At 35.5% G+C, this 24351-nt stretch overlaps 1 protein-coding gene across 1 annotated transcript; it reads right to left on the reverse strand.

The window, feature by feature from the left end:
• Positions 1-734: 734 nt before the first annotated feature.
• On the reverse strand, positions 735-21323 carry LOC136209023 (protein SEMI-ROLLED LEAF 2). The gene is made up of 20 exons (XM_066000365.1): positions 21140-21323; positions 20598-20873; positions 19750-19824; positions 18577-18692; positions 17835-17949; positions 17585-17713; positions 14228-14275; positions 12967-13178; positions 12684-12880; positions 12255-12547; positions 11901-12050; positions 11387-11800; positions 8822-8971; positions 7957-8029; positions 2529-2656; positions 2113-2301; positions 1922-2020; positions 1695-1823; positions 1360-1551; positions 735-1269 (listed from the first exon to the last, which is right to left on the reverse strand). Exons 2-20 carry the CDS (start codon positions 20742-20744, stop codon positions 1102-1104), a joined length of 3024 nt encoding a protein of 1007 aa, XP_065856437.1. The 5' UTR covers positions 20745-20873; positions 21140-21323; the 3' UTR covers positions 735-1101.
• Positions 21324-24351: the final 3028 nt, after the last annotated feature.

The raw sequence follows: 24351 nt of genomic DNA on the forward strand, positions 1-24351 counted from the left end.
CCCACGTGCAAGTAGATGGATAACGACAAAAAACCCGACATTAAAAAAAGTAGTGGAACTGTTCAGTATAAGTAAATAAAATGTTTTGGGTATATGTACACATTTAACATGTGTTTTGTCCAGTCTATACTTTTGTTTACAATTTGAGCTTTGGAAATTTGTTTTATAATCCTCTAGAGCTCTAGAATCCCAACTTATTATGGAGGATGATGAAAAAGTGTGTTATAAGAGACTCTATGACTATACCTCAACATTTCATTCATCTGATTTTTGATCTTGCAAGAAGATTGAAAAGTATTTTGCTTTACTTATTTATTTTGTAATTACAATACATTAATAAAAATTCCTGTTTTATTTATGTTCGGTTCTTTTGAGATTGCTATTCCATCTATCATCATAAAAGTTGCAACACTTTATCACTCATAAATAAGTGGAACAAAAGAGGCATCCTTAAAAAAAAAAAATGGTAAATTCATTTAGAAAGAATTCCTAAATTGGTCTTTTAAACTAAATGATGCATTATGAGCATATGGGACAACCTTTAAAACACCTATAGGAATGTTCCCTTACCGTTTGATCTATATAGGAAAGCATGTCCCCTTGCCCTAGAGCTTGAGCATAGGCCATAATGTTGTGCAACACTCAAAATAAATGACATTCTGATTTAAAATATTATACCTATTTGATTTATATTACTTAGTTATTACAAAATTTTATATATAATTAATTAAAAATAACATTAACCATTTCCATACTTTTCATAGCACATCATTCATTATAACAATGTAATACAGGTTTATAGCTAGTTGTATGTATGATCACAAGTTTGAAGTTTACACACCGCAAACATTGCACTGCAGGATAGAATAACATACAGATTAAGATTGGGGCATAAAGAGATGAATGCTTGATCAGAAGAACATGTACGTACATTCAGGAAAATTTGGAACACTTGCTGCACAAAAGAATAAAAAATGAAAAAATTGCAGAAAACAAGACACGAAAAGCTAAACAAACCACCGCATCTCAGCAGGTTTTCAACTGTTTCGTAACTTAAGCATCGAGTTTCTTGCCTGGCTTAGTAAGTAGTCTTTATCACAATCAGCAACCAGCAGCTTTCAGGAAGTTATCAAAAGGGCTTGACGATGGCAGCCTGAAGTGATCGGGTTGCTGTTGATACACGGCTCCACATGGCATCGGAACAGTCACAGTGGATAGTGTGTGTGAATTTAGAGTGAAATCCAAGTCAAGGAAAGGACTGCCAGCCTCCTGATTTTGACATTGAAACAAAATAAATTTATGAAAATCATAAACCAAAGCATCACATTGAACACCACAAGACGGGTAAAAAGAATTCACCTTCTTTGCCTTGTTGCTTTGATCCTGCTGACAGAAAGAAGAAGTTTCTGGCTTGACATGGGAGGTCATCACATTAGACATCTTCATTTGCTTTCCCGATATAAGTGCCTCACAGTGAAGGGCCATTTCCTTGTAAGTAATATCAGGTGCAGTTACAGACATTCTTCCAACTTGATGTGATTCATCCGTCACCTGTGCAAAAACAATGGACAGTCTATAACAACTATACATAAATGACAAAGTTCAAGAATGAGTAGTAGTATGCTAATATAAATTTTGAATAGAACAATGAGAAAATAAACTGAAACTAACAAACTAGGGCTCTGGTAACATACTGATTCTATAATTTGATTGACACTCAAAAGTTTGGAATTTTGGAAGACCAACTCCTTAGTAGGTTTGACCTGGACATCTAAAGAATCTGAAAAGAATTCATCTGCAGTGACAAGTGGAAGTGGACCACTCTGCATAATAAAATAGCCTCGATCAGCATTAAATGTAAAAAGTAAAGAGCGGGAATGACCTTTGTAACTCGTTTTGTTCTAGAAAAGGATAAAAAAACCTGATCAGTATGGGTATCCACAAACTGGCCTCCTAATGGACACACATCATCAGGTACAAAGTCATTCATGAGCTGCTCACGAGTATTGGAAAATTCTGACTGCAGACAAGATCATTAGTCATTAGTGGCTACACAGTAAACTAATTCAAAGGAAACCCATAACACTAGAATAACTCGATTAAAAGCTTTACGTCTGACAAATTCAAGCTCTTCATAATCTCAGATGCAAAGAATTCCCTGCTTTGCTCCCCAGTGATGTCTATTTCTGAAAGAAATTTTGATGCTGAATCATCATCGTCCTTAGATCCATAAATACTCGAAGGATGATCAGGAACAGCCTTTAACTTCTTATCATCAACCAAGTGCAGAAATGGATCAACCTGATACAAACAACAACAAATGCTTAGTCCCGAAATGATTCTGGATCAACCTGATACAGAACAAAAAAAATATAAAGTTCATCCACAAGAAGGGCACATGCAAACATTTAATAAAAGAATTGTCAGCAAACAAAAGAAATCGAAGATCCCTATGGTGGGCATATTTTAATTCAGCTACTTAATGTAAATCTATGTAAGAGCAATTTCATTTGCATCAATTGACTTGCCATTTTTCTTGTAAGAAGCTCCTTGGTAGAATGGACAAGTGAATTAATATCCTGTGCTTTTGATGACAATAAAAGCATCAAAGTTGCTAAAGTAAAGAGAGATCTTCCGCGTGATGGTGGGAGTGGCCCTGCCAAATGAAAATAAAATATGTTATGAGTTTGAGGAGTTAACATCAATTGATTAGACTGAAATTTAACTTGGTCATTCCCTGCTCTTTTATGCGTGAAAAAAGGGGGAAAACTATTGTTGACCAAACTTGAATTTTTTTTTTTTTTTTTTTTTGCTTGACAAGTTAAATCTTGTGTTTTCATGTTAAAAAATGATGGTAAAACCATCAGCCCATCTGTCAGTGCTGAAATGTAAGGTCAGACAAATATATCATGCCATCTAAACAGACTGACACCCATAAGGGTTTCACCATAACTTGCCAATAAATAGAAACACAATGTAGTGATTTGTTAAGAAAAAATCACAGCTTGCAAGTCAAAAGAAGGCCAAACCAAAGTTCTTTTCTTTTTTTCTGTACTTCCCCAGAAAACATGATGAAAGATTGTAATGTGCTACTCAACTCAATAATCTTAAATTTTGCACCATTTTTCGCTGTAATCCTAATGTCTAATTTTTGGCAGTTAAATATGTAATTTTGATTCTTTTCTTTTTAATTAATGTGATTATCTTCGGAGCAACTGAATTGGAATATTATTGCTTGATGAGATATGTAGGGTTTAGGCCATAATGTAGACTATTAGTTAACTTAACTTATATTCTGTGACTATTTGATGCGCAGCAGGCACCACATATCGCACCCCACAAAACAATAATCTTTATATTAGCATGTCATACCACGGTTTTCACAAACAATTGAAAGAAAAATATATTTTGATATTCAATTATGACACCCCTAAGACTTCTTATGTTTTTCATGAAATATTCTGCTAGCGTTTTAAGATTTTTTCCATTTATATAGTCAAATAAAATCTTAAAATTCCAAAAAAAAAATGATTCATAAACACAAAACATAAGAGAAAAAACTGAAATAACATGCTAGCAGTTATAAAACATTCTGTTAGCGTTTTTTTTTTTTCTTTTCTGTTTGTGCTTGGGTTTAAGTGAAAACTGGTCAGTACTCAACAACTGAAATAGAACTTCTGTTATTTTATTTTTCTCAAAAAAAATAAGCAAAATCAAATACGGATTAATGATGGTCAAACCTAAAGAGGTTATGTAATGAAGCCTATAATCTAATTATGCCAAACAACTTCTTGATAGGGCTTTTCTAGAGTTTGGACTCGTAAGTACAAAACACATACAATTCTTACCATAGATTCAATCACCAACATTAACCACATCAGTGGTCCATCTAGCATAACAAAAGATCTATTGACAAATTATAAATCTTATGGCTGACCTATACACATAAGGTTCAGGCTGAAATTGGCTCATCTCATCCGGAAGATACCAATCCATGCCAGATACAAGAGAGGTGAATTAGAGCGAAACTTGTTGTAAGTTTGATGTTAGGATACTATTTTTTTTTCCTTATTCTAAACGCATATACATAACTAATTTCCAGTCAAAATCATGCAAAAAAAAAGGATTAATTGACTGATGGTAACAAAACTTTGAAGTTAGAACAGAACTGTCCTCAAAATTTAATGGGCAACATAAAACTCATAACACTATAATTTGATTTCAAATAAAGGTAATTTTGGCCTGAAACAAGGCACTCCAAGACAAGAGAGTCCATCTTGCTTACACATTATTTTAAATTAAAGTCACGTTAAGAAAAATCAGCTTTTATTGTTTACTGATTCTCCTTCAGTAAATTGGCGGCACCATGTTTTTTAGAGTAAAAAACGTAAAAATGTCAAAAAGAAAGAATAGAAATCATATGGTTTTCTTCCCCATATATTTTTTTCACTAGATGTATATTTTTTTCTCCAAGATTGTGCCAACTATCGAGGAATCATACTAATGAGTCACATTATGAAACTTTGGGAGCGAGTGATCGAACAAAGGCTAAGGAGGAGGGTGAAGATCTCAGAAAACCAATTTGGCTTTATGCCGGGAAGATCAACTATGGAGGCCATTCATCTAATGAGACAATTAATGGAGCACTACCGAAATAAGAAAAAAGATTTGCATATGGTTTTCATGGGTAAATTTCATGAATTGTGTACAACCTTTGCCCTATTTCACACTTTGGTGTACAACCTTCATTATAGGTGACCTCCCACTATTGTGTACAAGAGGTAAAAATGACCGGTCAACGCTCAGTCAACGTGCCAGCTCATCTTTGACCGGTCAAAAACTAAAAAAAAAATCAACCATTTAATATGAAATTACTTATATGCCCCTATCTCTCCATCTATTCATCTTCTTCCCTTCATTTCTTTCTCTCTCTTCAAATTTCTCTCTCTAATCTCTTTCTCTCTCTAAAATCAAACTCTTATCAATTCTATTTCGCAAATGAGTAAAATTTCAAAAAGATTAAATGTAATAATAGTCACCAAATGTAACAAAGTCTAAATCAGTGACTTAGTGAAAATGTTCAAAATTCAGTTGTCACTCAGCAAACAAAAATTCAAGCCTTGTGGTGTAGAATAGTCTGAAGCTCACAAAAGTGGTCATTTAAGGGATTTCTTTTTTCAAAGAAAACACAATAAAATAAAATCTATTTGGTTTTTCCAGAACCATGTTATCATAATTTAATATCAAGCTCTTCCAACCAAATAACATCACTTCAACAGCTAAAACATGGTAAATCAGAAGGTCCATTTCTGTTTCTTGTTCTTCTATGCAATTCTTCTCACCTCATCTTGTAGGCAAAGAAGCATTTTGTCAGCAAAGAATCGTGTTGGTGTTGCCTGATTCATCTTTGGAGATTCTATATTTGATTCCGGCAACAATAACCATCTCAAAAATGCTGTCGGTCGGACTAATTTCTATCCCTACGGCCAAACGTTCTTCAACCGAAAGGTTCTCTGACGGTGTAATTCCTGATTATATTGGTAAGAATCAATTTAAAATTAAGACTCTAATATTAATACTCTTCATTGGCCTTAGTTTTTGGTCTTTTACAGCTGAGTATTTGAAGTTGCCTTTAATTCCGCCATTTCTTCAACTTGGAAGTCACCACTTTACAGATGGAGCTAATTTTGTATCAGGTGGGGCTGGTGTTCTGGTGGATACTTATGTAGGAGGAATTATGTGATTTTGACCCTTTACTTTTCTTATTCATAAATCGATTTCAACAATACCTCTACTATTTCCTTTTGTAGATATCGTAAAAGTAGTTTAAAGAGAGAGAAAGAGGTTAGAGAGAGAGGAGTTAGAGAGAGAAATTTGAGGAGAGAGAAAGAAATGGAGGGAAAAAGATGAATAGATGGAGAGATAAGGGCATATAAGTAATTTCACATTAAGTGGTTGAATTTTTTTGAGTTTTTGACCGGTCAAAGATGAGGTGGCGTGTTGACTGAGCGTTGACCGGTCATTTTTACCTGCTGTACACCATAATGGGAGGTCATCTATAAGTTCGTATATAAGTTCATAAAGGACATGTATGAGGGAGCGTGCACGAGTGTACGTACCAGTGTTGGGAAGACTGAAGAGTTCCCTATTACGATTGGAGCGCATCAAGGTTCCGCACTTAGTCCATTTCTTTTTGTCGTCGTTATGGATGAATTAACGAGTTCACTTCAAGACGGTATACTATGGTGCATGTTGTTTGCAAATGATATTATGTTGGTTGATGAGACGAAAGAAGGCGTGGAGAGGAAGTTGGAATTATGGAGACAAACTTTGGAATCTAGAGGCTTTAAGCCGAAGTAAGACGAAATATTTGGAGTGTAAGTCTAGCGGCGAAAAAAGGAGGGAGGCAGGGACAATCACCCTGGATGGGAGGCTTGTCCAGGGCTTGGATTGCTTCCGTTATTTAGGGTCTATTATTCAAACGGATGGAGAAGTGGATGGAGATGTTGTTCATAGGATTAAATCTGGTTGGTCGAAGTGGAAGAGTGTTACGAGTTTTCTTTGCGACCCCGATATGTCTAATAGATTGAAGGGAAAATTCTACCGCATGGCAATTAGACCTGCATTGTTATATGGTACGAAATATTGGGCAGTGAAACACTGTCACATTCATAAGATGGTGGTGGCGGAGATGCGAATGTTGTGATGGATGTGTGATCATACAAGAAAGGATCGGGTGACAGTTCATGTTAGCTAACCCCAAATCAGTTCGGGACTAAGGCTTTTTTGTTGTTGTTGTAATCTTCATCTTGAAACCCTAAAATGGCATTTACTTCCCAAATGTCTGATAATTTTGAAATTAGTGCATCCGCTAATGACATACAAGTTCAACTACTTGCTACAGCTGTGGTGAATCCAAGGAGGAGGCTCTAGTGATCATCCAGAAAGCAAGCATTCACAGACAGAGTTAGGAATGCACTCAACAACCAGATCTTAATTCTTTGATGTCTTATAGTGCTTTTTGACAAAGACTGTTGTTCATGACTAAAGAGAAAGGAAAGAGGAGCAAGGACACTAGATCTAGAAATGAAAATGGGGGAGAAAGTCGACAAGAACAGATGTGAGTCATGTGACATTGAAGAAAAGGATAGGAACATAACATTGATTGCAATAGAGTAGGGGATAATGAGAATAAAGGGTAATTTGGGAATTAGGGGACAAGTGGTTTTTGGGCTTAGCTGGAGTTTGTTGGAGAGAAGAGGAGTGTTGGTTATATATATATGAAAGGGTTTAGCTAGTGACAGGCAAATTTGGAGAATTCTATTTTCTGGGTCTCGGATTTCAGCTGAGAAAGAACTGCCCTGTCGGGGAAACGAGTTTGTTCTTTGTTCATTCCCGTTATCTTTTCCTTGTGTGTTAGTTAATGCACTGATTGTTCATCCATTAATCTTGTCTATGTATCAATTCCTGATCCTAGAGGTCTGGGATTTCATCAATGAAGTTCTTTTTTCCTGTTTTCGCGCATTTGTGTGAATTATTCTCTGTCTGAAAAGCCACTGCGCAATGGATTGGAGGCAATAGAAGCTTGATTGCTTGGAATTTCAGGAGAAGAAACTCTATCGAGAAAGGAATCAACGGGTTAGAAGTTAGTGTCAGGAAACTTTCCCATTCGCTTACCAAACTGAAACAGCGTGTCGTCTAAATTCAAATAACCCATATTCTCATTATCCTGTTCCCTATAAAATTGTCAACCTCAAAGTTCAAATTCTATTACAATGTTGAATCATGTAAACCAAGTGGACATTCTAGTTCTGGCCAAAATGATATTTTGTTTGAAACCAAATTACCATGAGTGAATTAACCATGACAGAACCCATCTACTAGTTTTTTCTTTTTTTCCAAAACTCATACGTAAAATCCATACAATTGCAAGTTGAACAAATTTGGAGAACTTACCTCTAGCAAGAGCAATGTTTCTCAAGGAAAATGCCAGCTGAAAACTTCGAACTAAAGATTCATGACTAGAATTCTGTGACAAAAGACAGTAAATTAATAAAGCAACCGCTACAAGAGAAAAGAATAAAAGATAGAGCTTGATTTGCTAACTGAAAAATTATCCAGCAATTAGATTTGAACTGTGGAATGAATTATTATCTTCAAAAGACATGACTTTACATCCTTTTCGAAGAATTTTCAGAAGAACTAAAGTTGTTTGTCAACGTCTCTTAAATTAAATTACTATGTAACCTATTTATATGTTGTAACACTTGAAAACTTGATAGATATCACAATAAGAAATTATAGAAATAGAGGAACAACAAAGTTGAAATATTGGATCACTCTACTAAAAAAACAGACCTAAGAGCCAAACAACAATAAAATTCTCCCCACTTCATCCTTCTTTCATCCTCCTAGAAATACCCCTTATAATTCCACCTCTACCCTCCAGCTCACCACCCATATAGGACACTATTAGGAATAACTAATTATACCCCATCTCACAATCACGTTCTCTTTCAGATTATGAAGCAGCCAGCAGCAACTATATACAAAAATACATTTCTAGCTATTGAAATTGGCCAATGAAGAGGAAAGAAAGACTTGGCCTGTAAGATAATTTGTCAATGTCAACCATGATAAATCAATTTGAAAGTTTCATGTAAAAACAAGAAAGAAAACATGCATAAATCTTATTGACAGACAAAACTACAGATGGTGAGCAGAAAAAGGGAAAAAGAAAAAAAGAATTTAAATCTCTAAAAGGCTCTAATCAACAATTTACATTCAGAAATATTATCCTGTGACATCATTAAGCAATTACCTTGGCTTGAGAGAACAGCAATACCAGGCCATATGTATGAGCGATAGCTTCATAGTTTTCTGGTGTATTTGCAGGAGAAATGGACTGTGCCCAAATTGATGACAACAGAAGACTAATCTGATGGCTACTCAACCTTAGAGAACCAGCCTCCTGAAGTTTAAAAATGATACAAGATTCAAGTACATGTCTATCATGGACTAAAATAGGACCAGCATATAACAACCAATTGTGAAATAATAGTTTATAGCGGGCAATAATCTGCTGCAAGAAAAAACATTGCTTAGATGCGATAGCATGATGCCTAAAGCTAGGGCTCTACTTGTGGACAAGATAAATTGAAGCTTTAGGGCCACTACAAGAAAAGTTCAGACAATGTTTGAATGTCGAATTCCAATTGATCATGAATCAGATAAACTAAAGCTTGGCTTATTTCGCTAAACAAGTTGAGCGGAGCTTCATCCAGTCTCATTCAAATGCTAGTTTGTTAGAGATGTAAAAAGAACTATGATGTTGCTTTCTTTGTTCCATAGGTTCCTGATCAAGGCATGAATTTTGTTGATGAATACAGATAAATGAGTTAAAAGAATCTCGTGGAGAAAACCCAATTATGGATTTATAACAAACAGTTGCTCTGTTACATCTTTATTAAAAAGAACATTCGTGTGGAATACTGCAATTACTTCAAAAGCTATTTGAGAATTTCTCAAAACTAATTAAAATATCTACAATATTTGTTTAAGATTTTCAATGGGTTTATCAATACTTGATCATTTCTACAGCTTTATGCATGACAATGCTTTAGTAACTACATCATAAATAATGTGAAACAAAATATAATATACTATGGAAGTAAAAAATATTTAAAAACCTAATGAACAAAAATGTCCCTATCCTTGTACATAAAAACCTAATGGCTGTTTATACTTTCTGGCTGAACTGTTAGTTTCCGATACTTGCAGCTTCTGTTATAATTAACCCCTTCTTGCTGATCCGGCAGTGAGTATGATGTCAAATTACATCAATACCAACTTCAAGAAATCCTTTATTAAGTAGAGCTTTGACAATTCACCAGTAGCTCAACTCATTTGCAATCCTAAGCCAACCCAAAATTCAATTCTACAGCCTTGATTGACTTCAGTTCTATACATGATACAATTTAACTGTTTCAAGTATCTATTATTATTTGAAGCTTTACGAATTCCTATATGAAGAAAAAGCGAATTTTCTAAGAAATTTCTTTATGGAGTAAAAAGAATATCCCAGCAAATATATGTTGGGCCCACGAGTTCACCAACAGCTCCACCATTAGTATGATATTGTCCGCTTTGGGCCAAGTCCGCGCACGGATTTGTTTTTTTGGGCTCCTTCCCAAAAGGCCTCATACTAATGTAGTTGGTGAACTTCTTTATAAACTATGCAACTCCCTTGAATCTTTCCAATGTGGGACTTGGGATGTATACCCAACAATCCTCCCCTCAGACCAAGGACCACAAGCCTCCCCTTCGGCGATAATCTGTCTAATCATCTTGTACCGCCGCCAACCCGCGAAACACGCCGCCTGACCACCGCAATATCAGGAAGACTTTCGACACAAGGCACCAAGCACAGATTTCCCACCGCGAGGTCACACTGAGAGCCTTCCACATCTCCTTAGATCTCATGCACATTCTCACAGCCGAACCATCGGCTCTAATACCATGTGTTGGGCCCACGAGTTCACCAACAGCTCCACCATTAGTATGTTATTGTCCGCTTTGGGCCAAGCCCGCACGGATTTGTTTTTTTGGGCTCCTTCCCAAAAGGCCTCATACTAATGTAGTTGGTGAACTTCTTTATAAACTATGCAACTCCCTTGAATCTTTCCAATGTGGGACTTGGGATGTATACCCAACAATATAAAACCAAAAAAAGTTTCCACAAGTTAGAAGAAATCCGAAAGGGATCATATGATAAAAACGATACTTGCATTTTGTAAGCCTCTACTGAATAACTGCCCATGGAACACCAAAAGGACCATATTGATATGGTGAGGTGACAAGCACTATCATGGAAATGTCTGTGTACCTCTAAGTTCTACTGCTACCACACTATTTAAGCCAAGAGCATATAGTGTAATGGGGCATATCATCACATGGTTCTTTGCACCTCAAAATTAAAAAGTTCAGTAATGCTTTATTTTAATACTATTTAACAATAGCTATTTGCACAACATTTAAAAGTTCTTACTAAGATAACATTTGCAAAACTGATAAATATAAATATCTGAAAATGCTCAATTATAGGGCTTTTTAGAACATTTATAGAGAGCAATAATATACCCATAGAATATCTTTAAATTATTAATAATGAAAAAAGAAACTGCCTACATACATAAAATCGTTGGACAAAGTGGTTAATTCGATTAGATGTAGTGCTCTAATTTTTTGTGATACCAAACATTTTATGATTTAATAGTTTCAGTATTCATAAAATTCAGTACTTTCAATTTTTAACACCTAAGTAGGAATACTATGCAAAGAATTATGACATAAAAATAAACAGGAAAATCCAAATGCCATAACTTACGGATTCCTTATTCGGAGCACTTTCAGAAATTTCATCTTCCATCGAAGGTGCATTAGGAGTTCTCATACTGTAGACTCGACTATATGATGATTTTAACCTATTCAGCATCCCATTCTTGACTCCAGCCTCAAGAACGACTGTTTCTTTGTCATGTTGGCAGTTATTTGCTGTTTTGGAAGTTTTCTCCATCCTTAACTTCTCAAAAAGGGCAGCTGAGGAAGAAAACACTGAGACAGTTCTCGAAAGTGATAGACTTAAGCCCTTCTTTGAGTCAGGATTAGTTGGGGATGAGCGAGGAGAAATTGAAGATGGAACTAGAACAACAGAAAAGATTCGGTGAGCTCCAAGTCGTATTTCATGGTCAGGATGGACCATAGCTGGGAGTATCTGATGAAATAAAGTCTCAGGGAATGCCTGAAAAAGAGATGACGAAACATGTAGTAGGATGAGCTAGAGAGATAAAAGTATACAATGAACTCAATACAAAAGCCATGCGTTATTACTTAGTACTTACCTTGTTTTGATATGACAAATTTGGTACTGAAGCTGCAATTTGAGCAGTACGATAAACAACAGAAATTGTTGTTCGGGCAATTAATGTAGGAGCAGAAATGCTCTCCAACATCATGGACATAACATCAAGAATCTGGCCGGAATCTCCAACCTGTGGACCAATAAAATCCAGTTATCATTTTAAATAACTAGAAGCAACTAGTCATAAAATGGCAACAAAAACTTTTAGGTGAAAACTGAGAAAAAAAAGGAGTACACCCTAATAGAGCATCCAACAAGTGTTTTCAGGTCCATTATTAGCCACAAATCTTTTCAGTGTAAAATTGATTCAAGCACCAATAGAGATGAGCACGACCTTATATGATAATTCCACAAGACATTTATCCACTGCTTCTCTAAAGTTTTCATTTGTACTTTTTGAATCAGCTCCCAATTTTTCATCATTAACTGAACAATGCATGCTCTTCCGCCAATGCCTCATGATATCACGTACTGCACCAATTATTGCTACAGAACACTCAACTTGTGCATGTTCAGCAAGAGATGTGGTAACCTCGACAATGTCAAGCTGTATGTTGGGTTGTTTTAAGACATTTTTGTGATCAAGATGTTTAACCAATGTGGACAGCAGAACATGTGTATTTTGCCCTTCAAAAATTGAAAAGAAAAAGAAATTGGGAAAGGGAATTATTTATCAAATTCCAACTAATATTATAGAAAAAATAAATTGCAAACTTTAGTATTGAACTCAATCGTGAAATGAAGTGATAGATTCCTTGATTACCAGAATCACCCATTAAAAGTTGCACATCTTTTAACACTGGGAGGGCCAGACCATATTTAGGAGACCATAAATTTGTATTATCAAAGTAGCGGAACAATGATTCCAAGACTCGGCGAATGCTTGTGGCCTCCTTTCCTAGCTGTGCCATGTTATGCAAGCACACTCTAGACCAAAAGGAAGGATTTTTTGCATCTTCACTGCCAAATAAGAGAATGATCAATTCTGAAAGGAAATTACTAAAATCACATACTTGCATGCATAGAAAGTTGAGCCAAAAGATTACACTGTAACATTTACTTCTCCTTTTTCATTAACAATTGCTTTCCAAGGAGGAATGCTCATTTGGACCTCTGGTTGACTGTTTTGAATCACATGACCCTCATTTTTTAGCACTTCTTGTACCCACCTATTAGGAGGAGGATCCTCCCTGTTGTTGTCAGGGGCCTCTGAATTTTTTTTGGGACTGCCATAATTTTCCAAGACAGCTGAAACAATCTGTATAATGATAAATAACACACATCAATCAATATTGAACAATCTGTATTAAAAATATTATTGCAGATTCTTTAAATTATGGAAGTACAGAATTGAAATAAAATGAGTTATATATTTTTGTTACTTAAAGAAAACACGAGCAGGCTTTTCTAATAGCAGTATGTAGACGAAAAACTTATCTTCTTTAGGCCCACTGTTCTATGGTACAAGTTGCACTAATTATATAGAGTTTAAAACATGCATTGGAACACTCATATCCAGTGCTTTCTTCGGAGGCCAGCTTGAAAACCATTTTATAGAGACATGATCATTTCTAGGAATACCCTCACTAGTTGCGTTATGCCAAAGGCAGGGATTTGAGCATGCTCGGAAATTATAACTTGCTTACTGTTTTTCTCTTTCTTTCTTTGGGTGTTTTTGCTTTTTAGTCACCTTTTTAAGCTTCTTTATCCTTGGCACAAAATGCAGTAACTTCAATTATTTGAATGCAAGATTAGTTTAATTAGTTATTTGCATGCAAGATTTATTTAATTGACCATAAACTTTTGATATGATTATTTATTAATAAGAAATTATAAATTGCTAGTCAAATTTGATATCCTAAAATACAAGTGCCCTGTCAGTGACAAAACTAACAGAAGATACCCTACTGGACACTAGAGATTAAAAAGAAGGAAAAATAATTAAACTGGGGTTCAATGAAGAAAGAAAGGTGTTCAGCCCATTAACCCTGGCTATATTGTAGGGCTTACTCTCTCTCTCTCACACACACACACTTCTTTTACTCTAACCAGAAAAAGAATATGAAAAAAGAACTGTCTTGACTGTTGTGAAACAAATGCATCAAACCATATTGGACTGATGCAATGAGAATCCAGAGAGTGAACAATTACAATAATTGTAAACCCTGCTCAATAAAAGAAGCGAAATAGATTTCAAATGATAACCTTTCCACCATCAGGACTGAGAAGATTTATATAAAGCTCATCAAGAGGCATGAAATAAGCAATGCACACACTACCATTTATTAAGTCAAAGAATCTGCTTACATTGTCAAAGTCCAACGAAATGTGAGAATGTTCACCCATCAATTGAACCTACATATGAAAAATATGAGCAATTCACAGTATAATTCTTGAAACAATGTATACATTTTTGTGCAAACATTACAAATGTAAATCAAATATGATGGTTTATTTATAATTCCAAAAGCTTCACTGGTTGCATATGATCAATGAACAGATCCTGGAGATGTAATGAAGAGAAATCTTGTAGTTGTAAATACAATGAACCCAAACTTACATTCCTTAAGTAATTGAATTGCCTTGAATCCATTTTCAGAGAACAGGGGACTTACTTCGTTTAGGTGTAACAATTTTAAAACAGCAAGCCAGTCCTAAGGTGGGCTCTTAAAGCTACTTGGAGCGAATTTGAAAGTGCTTTATAACTGCTACAGAATATACAGCTGTAGATAGCTTGATTATAGGGATTATATTAAAGTCTAGTTATTTCCATTCCTAGTTTAGAACATATTCTATGTATATATTCATGTACTGCTCCCTAATAAAAATATACTAAATATATCCAAATTACACTTCTTAAGTAGACAGGTGGTTCCTCCTTCGTCACGCCTTGTTTTCACCAAGTTTATTCTCATCATGTGCAACATTCTTCTGAGGAACATCTTGTCAGACCTGATATAAACTTTGCACCTCCCAACGAAGATCCCGCACCTACTACTTCGTCTTCAATTCTCAACCACCGTCACACTCTAGTCTTGACCTTCCTATTGCCATTTGTAAAGGTAAATGTACTTGTACTTACCTGTCTCTTCTTTTGTATCTTCCCATGTTACCCTCTGTCTTCTTTTATATCTTCCCATGCTTTATCACCTTCCTCCAGTCTTTTGTAGCCTCCTTAGACTCTGGTTGTTCCCACTTATGTTACTAAAGCATTGACTCATAATCGTTGGCATGCTGCTATGAAAACGTAAATGATCGCTTTAGAGCATAATCATACTTGGAATCTCATGTCTCTTCCTCCACAAAAATGAGTTAGTGGCTTTAAATGGATTTTCACTATTAAAATGAATCCCAATGGTTCTATTGCTCGCTTGGTTGCTAAGGGTTTTGCTCAAACTCAGTGGGCAGACTACTCCAAGACTTTTTCCTCCAGTTGCAAAACTTGCCATTGTCCGACTGTTCATTTCATTGACTGCTACTTATAGCTGGTCACTTCATCAATTTGATGTTACGAATGCATTCTTACATGGTAATTTACATAAAGATGTTTACATGGAGAAACCACCAGGGTATGTTGCTCAGCAGAAGTCGGGAAAAGTAAGTTAAGAAAGACTTTGTATGGATTGAAGCAATCTCTTTGTATGGATTGAAGCAATCTCCTTGTGCCTGTTTTTGGAGATCCAGTGATGCAGCGATTGAGTTTGGCATACAAAGAAGTGTATATGGTCACTTTGTTTTCTTTCCATCATCTAGTTCTAGGTGCATTTTAATAGTTGCATATGTGGATGGTATAATGATTATTGGGAGTGATAAAGCAGGGATCAAGAATTTGAAAGCATCCATTGGAACTTGAATTCCGACAAAGATTTAGAACCATTGCAATAATACTTTAGGAATTGAAGTTTCTTAGTTGTAAGGGAATATGCTCATTGCAAAGGAAATATTGCCTAGACTTATTAGATGGACTTGTGATACGCCTATGATTCCAAATGTATAGTTACAAGCTGAAGTTAGAGACTTAAAAATCCTAAAAAGTATACATAATTGTTGGAAAGTTTACTATCTCACCATAAGTCATCCTGATATTGTTGGGGGTCATTTCATGTCATCTCCTAAAACCTCACATTGGCATTGTTGTTAGTCATATTCTGAGATATCAGGATGTGATATCTTTTATCAAAATCATGGTCACCACACATTAAAAGGCTCCACAAATGCTGATTATGCGAGAGCTCCTACAAATCGGCGGTCTACTACTTGTTATTGTGTTTTTGCTGGGACAATCTCATCTCTTAGAAGAGTAAGAAGTAGAGTGTAATAGCCCGGTCAAGTACATAAGCTGATCACAGAGCTATGGCACAAACCACTTGTGAACTTGTATCACTTACTTGGTGAGGTTTGTTTAGTTTAAACCAATAAAATGTGGTGCGACGTGAAGCATGTGTTTCATCAAAAAACCAAGCATATACAAGTGGACTATCATTTCATTCGGGAAAAGCTAGAGGATGGATCAAGTGCAACTATACATGTTTTGGAACAAGGAGCCAGTTAGCTGATGTGTTCCAAAGATATTGGGTCACTTTGTATTTGTAACAAGTTGGGCATGATCAATATCTATGCTCTAGCTTGAGGGGAAGTTTTACAGAATATATAGTTGTAGATAGGTTGACTACATGGATTAGATTAAAATCTAGTTATTTCCTTTCCTAGTTTAGAACATATTCTCCTGTATATATTCATGTACTGATTCCTAATAGAAATATACTGAAGAATATATCCAAATTACAATAACAATTTGACCAAATCTGTTTTGTGTCAAACTAATCAAGTTTTAGCAATGGCATCTCTTCCATGCTCTAGAATATGCTGGAGCAAGCTTTAAGGCAGTCAACCAAGACCCTTGAGTTTAAAGTATCGGGACATTGTCGATATGGTTTAGATGAGTACTAGAGGTAAATGTCCACATTTGCAACCTCAACTCCATCAAGTAGGTGCAGTGAGGTGATAAGTTTTGAAACATTATAAATTAGGATAATATGAGCAACCCGTATATGTTTTATATGACTTCCACAATAATGACAGGTTGCATCAAGTTGAGGAAAACCATCACATGAAACAATTTACTCTACTTTCTAATGCCTGATATGCTATAACCTATGTAACTACAAATAAACAGTACAAGCTTCCTTTTTTAATTTTAATGAAATTACAGCATTGAATATTATTACGACCTAAATAAAGACAATAACCAGATATAGAACAACACGGGAAAGGAAGAAAGGTAGTCTTACTGGAACCCATGCACCATATCAATAGGTAATAAAATTGTGAAGTTAACACAAAATTTGCTTGCAACTTAAATATTAAGTCACAAATCAGTGATTTTGCCACTGCACTAGTTCCATAGACTTAGAAATGCAAAGTGTTCTACGATTATATTGCTCAGAACTTTTCCTAAAGAAAACATATACAATTCTATAATTGTAGATTTTCAAAGAGTAAATGGAAAAAAAAAATTAATAGCTCTCGCATACTGAATAATATGCTCAAAAGATGAATGAAAAAACCCTCTCCTTGGACTACGTACAGTAGCACTAATACATTTTGTGATTAATAACTAATTATTCATACTCCAAAACACAAAATTTATGAAAGAATAAATACCATTGAAGAAAGTGTTTTCAGCCCTGCTGAACGTAGATTTTGTGCCCTCTCTTCTTCTCCCGCCTCCTGAGCTAATTGACAGAGTCTAGGAATAAATCCTTCCAAATTGAATATGTAAGTTCCATCTTTCTGTAAAATTTGTTTAGATGGTATGAGGTTGATGTTTCCCACTGGGAGACCAGAATCTTAATAAGACTTGCAATCAGAGTTGAACACAATAGTTCAAAAAAATTCCATTGATAGCACTAACCTGACTATTCACAAAGTCAAAAAGAGTCTCACATCCTATAACCTGTAATTCATCCTGCTGCGTTTGATCGAATAGAGTATGAACAATGCTTAATAAACTACTTGCAAATAGAGGCCTGCAAAGTCATAAAATCATCTCTAATCGTAAAAGTAGCTGCATGTAGAGAGGTAAGAAGAAAAGGAATGAAAGCTAGAGAAAAAAGAAAAAAAAAAACTTGAAGAGATCCATATGAATAGTTGACTTTAACAATAGCTGTAGAGAGATGGATAAGCAATAGGTTTGGACAAAACAACACTACGTAGCTCTTGAGAATGCAATTTTGGATAACAAATTTTGAAATCTCAAATAGAAAATTTATTTGCTCTTCTAAATACTAGAGCATAATTTGTTCTCTGTATTGTAAAGAATTGCCAATTATACCAAATCTAGCAAGCTTAAGAAGAAACCAAATTCTTTGTGAAAGTTTCTTTTATCAACATTAAGAGACAAATTAGTTGAAGTTCTGATTACTGACGAAGCAACCCCCTCCAAAAAAAAAATCTAATAGACGTGTGCGACACCAGAGACAACTATCTATTGGCTTGGAAATTACTAAAAAATCTTTGATGAAACAAACTTGATGCAAAGATTTGTGCACCTAAATTTCAAACGATGTCCTTAAACAAATGGAGAAATAGTGTGAATGTTATGGGTTTAAATGATACACACATAACAAGAAAGTCCAAACATAGCAGGAACTCACAATTGCTCTTTACAAGAAGTCAACAATTTCTTGTAGATATACATCACGATTTTCGCTGATTGAAAGTTCTCATTCCTCAGTTCCTTGTAACACCTTTGTTCAAGAGAATTTGTGATCTGATCATCAAAATTGCAGCATCAATTAATGAAATAACATTGCACATTTCCTAATCAGCTCTTTATGTCTTCTGATATGGATGTTCAGATTAAAATTTTACGAACTGCATAAAAGGATAAGTCCAATGATATTATGAACAATAAGAAGACTTGAATTGTTCTTTTATCTCTTCTAAATTTTATTGTTCTAGCCATTTTAACAGAACAATATCATGTGTTGATGCACAAAAGAGACATAAGTTTACAACTTTTTAATGGAATTGAAAGACAAAAGAATGACACTTCATTTTGTTTAAAACATGTAAGTTTCAGATATGATTTTTTCATCTAACTATTCTCTCGTGCAATTAAGAAAAAGTTATGTAATTCCCAAAGATAAAGCAATCATTACTATTTGCTATTCACATGACAAAGACCATTTTTAGATGTTTCTGTCCATATATTGAAGAACTCTTAAGGTATACAAGCATAAGGTAATTTTAGAACAGGATTAGTACTCAAAGATAAAGCAAAAAGAAAAAGTTATGTAATTCCAAAGATAAAGCAACTATTACTATTTACTATTCACATGACAAAGACCATTTTTAGATGTCACTGTTCATATATTGAAGAGCCCTTAAGGTATACAAGCAGAAGATAATTTTAGAACAGGATTAATACTCAAATTACTTTCTTCCTGCGCGGTTGACTCACTTTTGTAAGTTTTACAACTTAACTTCACAAATAATTGTTAGCATTCTAAGCTTCAGAATAATTCATCTATATAATCCAGCACTCCTGATGCAAAACTTTTGACTGTCTGGTAAAACACTATAGCCGCTAGAGAGAAGAGATCATTCAAAATATGAGAATGATTCAAGGATGGTGCAGGTAATTAAGTTCATGATAAATGTTATTTGAAAGTGACGATATTAAAGCAAAACTAATTGCAAGTGAACTTACTGCGAAATGCCAATATAAGAAGTTAGGAACACACAAACAGGCACAAAATCTTAAAGAAAATGGGAAAGCTCATATTGATCCTACTTCATATAATCTGAATCCAAAAGAACAATACCTTTGGGATGCGAAGAGGGTTTTTCCCAGCATATTCACATAGTTTTCCGATATTCCGATCATTTGGCCCATCGGCCTGCCATTCAATATTTCACAAATAAAGAATCCACAAGGTCAGATGTTGATATAAGTAAATCACTTCGCAGAATAACTAAGTCAAAACTCCATATATATACATTGTGTGCTTGCTAAAAGAATCCAAAGCATCCTGGAGATCTCAATTACTTAGTGAATAGAAAGAAAGGTGCAGTGGTGTTGTGGAATCTAAATCATTCAAAGGTAGCAAAAAGCATACCTAAGCCCCACAAACTATTTCGCAAACAGGAAAAGTATGTCCAAATTCCACATGGAACCACGGAAAATGGTTTCATTCTGAATTTAAAAAAATGTTCGAAACTCTACTAATGCAGGAAGTGGACTATATTCAGTTCACGTGTGCCCAATGGCCCTCCTTTCTATCTCACGTATGTACAACTCATAGTTGGAAGAAAAAGCTTTTCACTCATTCCAAGTTCTAGTTTAACTTGCATAATGCTTGTTCGGATTAATTATAAAAGCAACAAAAATATCATCAATAAGATAATCCAGACGGGTTTGCTATCAGTTGGTGGTTCTAATTAAACATATACTTGCTAAATTAAAATACACATTATGCTGGTAGTTTAATGATCTAACAACTTAAAATGCTTCCAATCAGCTCAATATTTCAATAGAAAAAGGGAGCAACAGCAATGTTTAATCGATTGACTTCAAAAATGCAGGACAGAAATACACATGTCAATTCAGTGACGAATGTCAATTTCCATATCTCTATAAATTAGAATCATGCGTGAACCAGAGAATTCTAACCTGGTTTCGAGGAAAAATACCGGAGATGATCTTCTTGTACCTCTTGATTGGCTGTCTGGACCTTGCCCTCAAGGCAGGGCAAAAGAAACAAAGGCTACCGCATGCAGGCAACACTTGCCTCGAAACGACACCAGAAACTAAACTCATTTCATGCAAATCACTGAAAATGAGATTAATTTTCCCTCAAAAATGCACTTTCTTTCCCTTCTAAATCAAACGAAGGGAAAGAAAGGCTCGATCTCAAACCAGGGACAGCCTGCAAATTCAATTACCAGCCTGTAGATAAGAAATTTGCAGTCACATTGATCAAAATTGGTTATTAATTAATGCGGGTTGCGAAATTTAAAAGGAAAAAAAAAAAACAAAAAAACCTACTACAGAAAAGGGGGGAGAGATTGAAGCAAAATCGAGAATTACATAAAAACAAAATCCCCCCTGAACTACCAAAGTGGTGTATGAAAGTAAAAGAAAAAGGAAACTGAATCGGAAAAGGAGAAAAGGGAAAGAAAGGAAGATAGATAATAGGATAATTGAAAAATCACCTTCAGATCAGAAGCAGGAAAGCTGATCAGAGGCTGGAAATGGCTCTAAGCCATGGAAGGAAGGAAGACAGCGAAAATTAAGCATTTTGAGCACCGTTAAATTGAAAAAGTCTCTGTATGATGTAATATTATTAAAAAGGAAATAACTAAATTATTTCTAAAAATTGAAAAGAGAGCCGGCGCCATTGCCAGCCCCCTCAAATTATTGATTGCATTCTTCCAAAACCGTATCCGTATGATAGGAAGTGGACCCACCCCTTTGACCGTTAATTCCTACCTACCATCTTCTGTCCGCCTCCCTTGAGTCGAGGATCCCGCCACAATCAATTTTTCATTAGGTTAGGCCTGCTATCACATAATCTAAACTATACAACATTTTTTTAAAATTTGGACTACTATACAGTAGTTTCATTTATCAATATATATTTATGGATACATGCACATAATAAATGCATATCTATCTGTAATTCTGTATCAACACGCATATGTCTTGCACAATACACGTCCATTCTTGTCTTAATTAGCCAAAATTATGGGTACAAAGATTTTTTTGTAATATTTTATAGTAGAGTGGGAAATTGAAAGAGATCCGGACACCGAGATAATGGATCCGGAAGGAAATGTTCGACACTCATATGTAGAAAAATTTGGCGGTGAGAGATACGTTCAAGTTAGTCATGATCCAAGAGAGAAGGTAACAAAGAACGAAATCACTTTGTATTGGAATAGGAAACATACTGAAAAAGTCGGTTTCATCTTTAGACAAGCCTTATCGACATGTATAAAGATTTCTATCTAAGAAAGGAATCCTATAACCGACCTAATAAGGGGAGGATTCGGGAAGCGCATCCCTAGATATCTAGTAAGCATGAGGAAGAGATCCAGATCTGCTCAAGACCGAATTGGATATCCACTTATGTTATCAGAAGCTCCCCATAAATCGAGTTTAGTTTTTTAAGGCTAGAGCATGTGATTTGTCCTTCTCAAGGTTACACGTCATTTCCCTTTCTTTGAGATCTAACTCACCGATGGAAACATGAGACATGCCCATATAAAGGATTCAGAAATACGAAAAGATGCCTCCATCCATTATATGAGGCAGGGATTAAGTAAATCTCATTTAACCATTTTTAGAAAAAGATCTCGAATACTCTTTTGTCATCACCATCTTTCTTCCCTTTCTAGAGTACCAAGTAAGTCTCTTTCTTTTCATTTTTCTTTCATCTTTCCCTGGCTTCTAGATTGAAGGCCTCTACCCTAAGCCTAAAAATATTACAACAAGAATTAGAGATATGGCTTTCTCTGTGACCCAAGAACGAACAGAGGACTAGAAGGAATCATTCCTCTAGTTCAAAAGTGTAAGTGCATGGCTCCACGACCACTGAAAGGGTTCACCAACCACCGACAAACTTTTTTTCCATATTCTTCATCCATATTGTTATGGGCTTCACCTACCTCCTCCCTAAGACACTAGTTGAAGCACTTGGCTATCTAGGACTCTGTCCAACGCAAGTTCATCCAAACGCATAAATGGAACTGGTGGATGTCTACTAGATCTTCCATGGAATAAGTATTGTCCTTTTTGGGCGACTTCTGAATAATATCTTCTCTTTAGCTATTCGCCCAAAGATAGAGGATCATTTATATTTCACCAAGCTGGTTGGATTCTAATATTTCAAATAGTGAACCTCATCAGTCGAGGGCTAGAAGGACACATAAATGAAGGATGAAAAAAGTTGCCTTTAAGGAATCAGGGAAGGAGCAAGGTGAAGGTGGTGAAACCTGACCTCGCGGATACAGAGAAAAACAACTTATCAATTTTGACTCGGATCCCCGAGAGAAGACATAAGTACGAATTTGTTGTGAAGTCTTTCTTAGTAGGACTGTGCTGACAACCTGAGATACGTAAAACTAAGAATTTAATTTATCTGTAGATGAGGAAGCATGTAGCGCTTCTTGTCTTTCCTCCCATCTAATTGTTATTTTTCTATTGCTCCATGTAACTGAGCAATGGACGATTCGTTCCAAACCATTCTGAAGTGCATCGATTTTATTGACATATGAATAAAGGATGCAAAGGTGCAATGTGAGGAAGCAGCGCTAGAAAAAAGGGACGGGGAGAATCTATATCTGATAGTGGAAGATATGAAAGAGGGAGATGAGAACCCTTCTTTCTAATGCAAATCTCCTTTTGGCTCTTGACATAAGTCCAAAGCTAAAAATAAGAAGCTGGTAAGAAGTTGTTCACTTTTCTGATATCGTCCTCTCCTATTCGGGTCTTTCTACTTATCCATCCATCGTTTTAGTAAAATTCCAAGGGTAAGGGGTTGCCGCCCATTTTCACATTAGTCATAATTTCGTTCATTTTGAGTGTCTTTTTATCACTTTAGTGTTAATGTGTGTTAAAATTCACTTCAATTCACAATTTCACACACCGTCACGCAATTTTAATTTAATTCACGAGTTTTTAGTTAATTTTTTACACCCTCACACACCCTCACAAGATTGACAATTTACCTGAGTGAGTTACAGGGTAAGAACGAGAATGCATTACGTGAAGAAACAACAAAACGATGATTTTTGGACAGTTTGAGCCTATTGCAACAGATTTGCACAGAAGCATTGCAATAGGCTGGAAGAGCTGAAATTGCTCCAGGGGCAGGTCTCGGCGAGACCTCCCGAAATTGGCCCAAAAAGGCCAATTTCAGCGGCAGGTCTCGACGAGACCTGCTGTCTCCAGCCACTTGCACCGGGCGGCTCCTCTTCTCTATGCAACCCCATACCTCTCTTCAATTTGACTTCTCAATGACATTTAATGCACAAATTCAGTATTTTGGAGGCTACTAATCATCAAATTTAGAAATTCATCTTGATTGGAGCAAGATTTAGCCTATAAATAGATGAGATTTTGGAAGAGAAGACACACATTTTGCACCTTTTTACATAGTTTCTCCATTGTTGTTGTAGCCAAGTTTTGGGCAATTGTCAATACTCTAGTTTTAGTTGATTTTTGTAGTTCTGAAGTACAATTTCTTGTTTCAAACTCATTTCCTTTTAGTTTTGTAAGTTGATTTCATATTTAATCAAAAGTTTGCTCATCTTCCATTTCTTCATCTTCTACTTTCAATGAGTTTCACTTTATTTCAAGTTTTGTTTCCCCAATGACAATGAACTAATTCTTCCCGACCAGGGATGAGGGGAATCTTTCTAAT

This window comes from Euphorbia lathyris, chromosome 10 (assembly GCF_963576675.1).
Source record: "Euphorbia lathyris chromosome 10, ddEupLath1.1, whole genome shotgun sequence".
Taxonomy (NCBI): domain Eukaryota; kingdom Viridiplantae; phylum Streptophyta; class Magnoliopsida; order Malpighiales; family Euphorbiaceae; genus Euphorbia; species Euphorbia lathyris.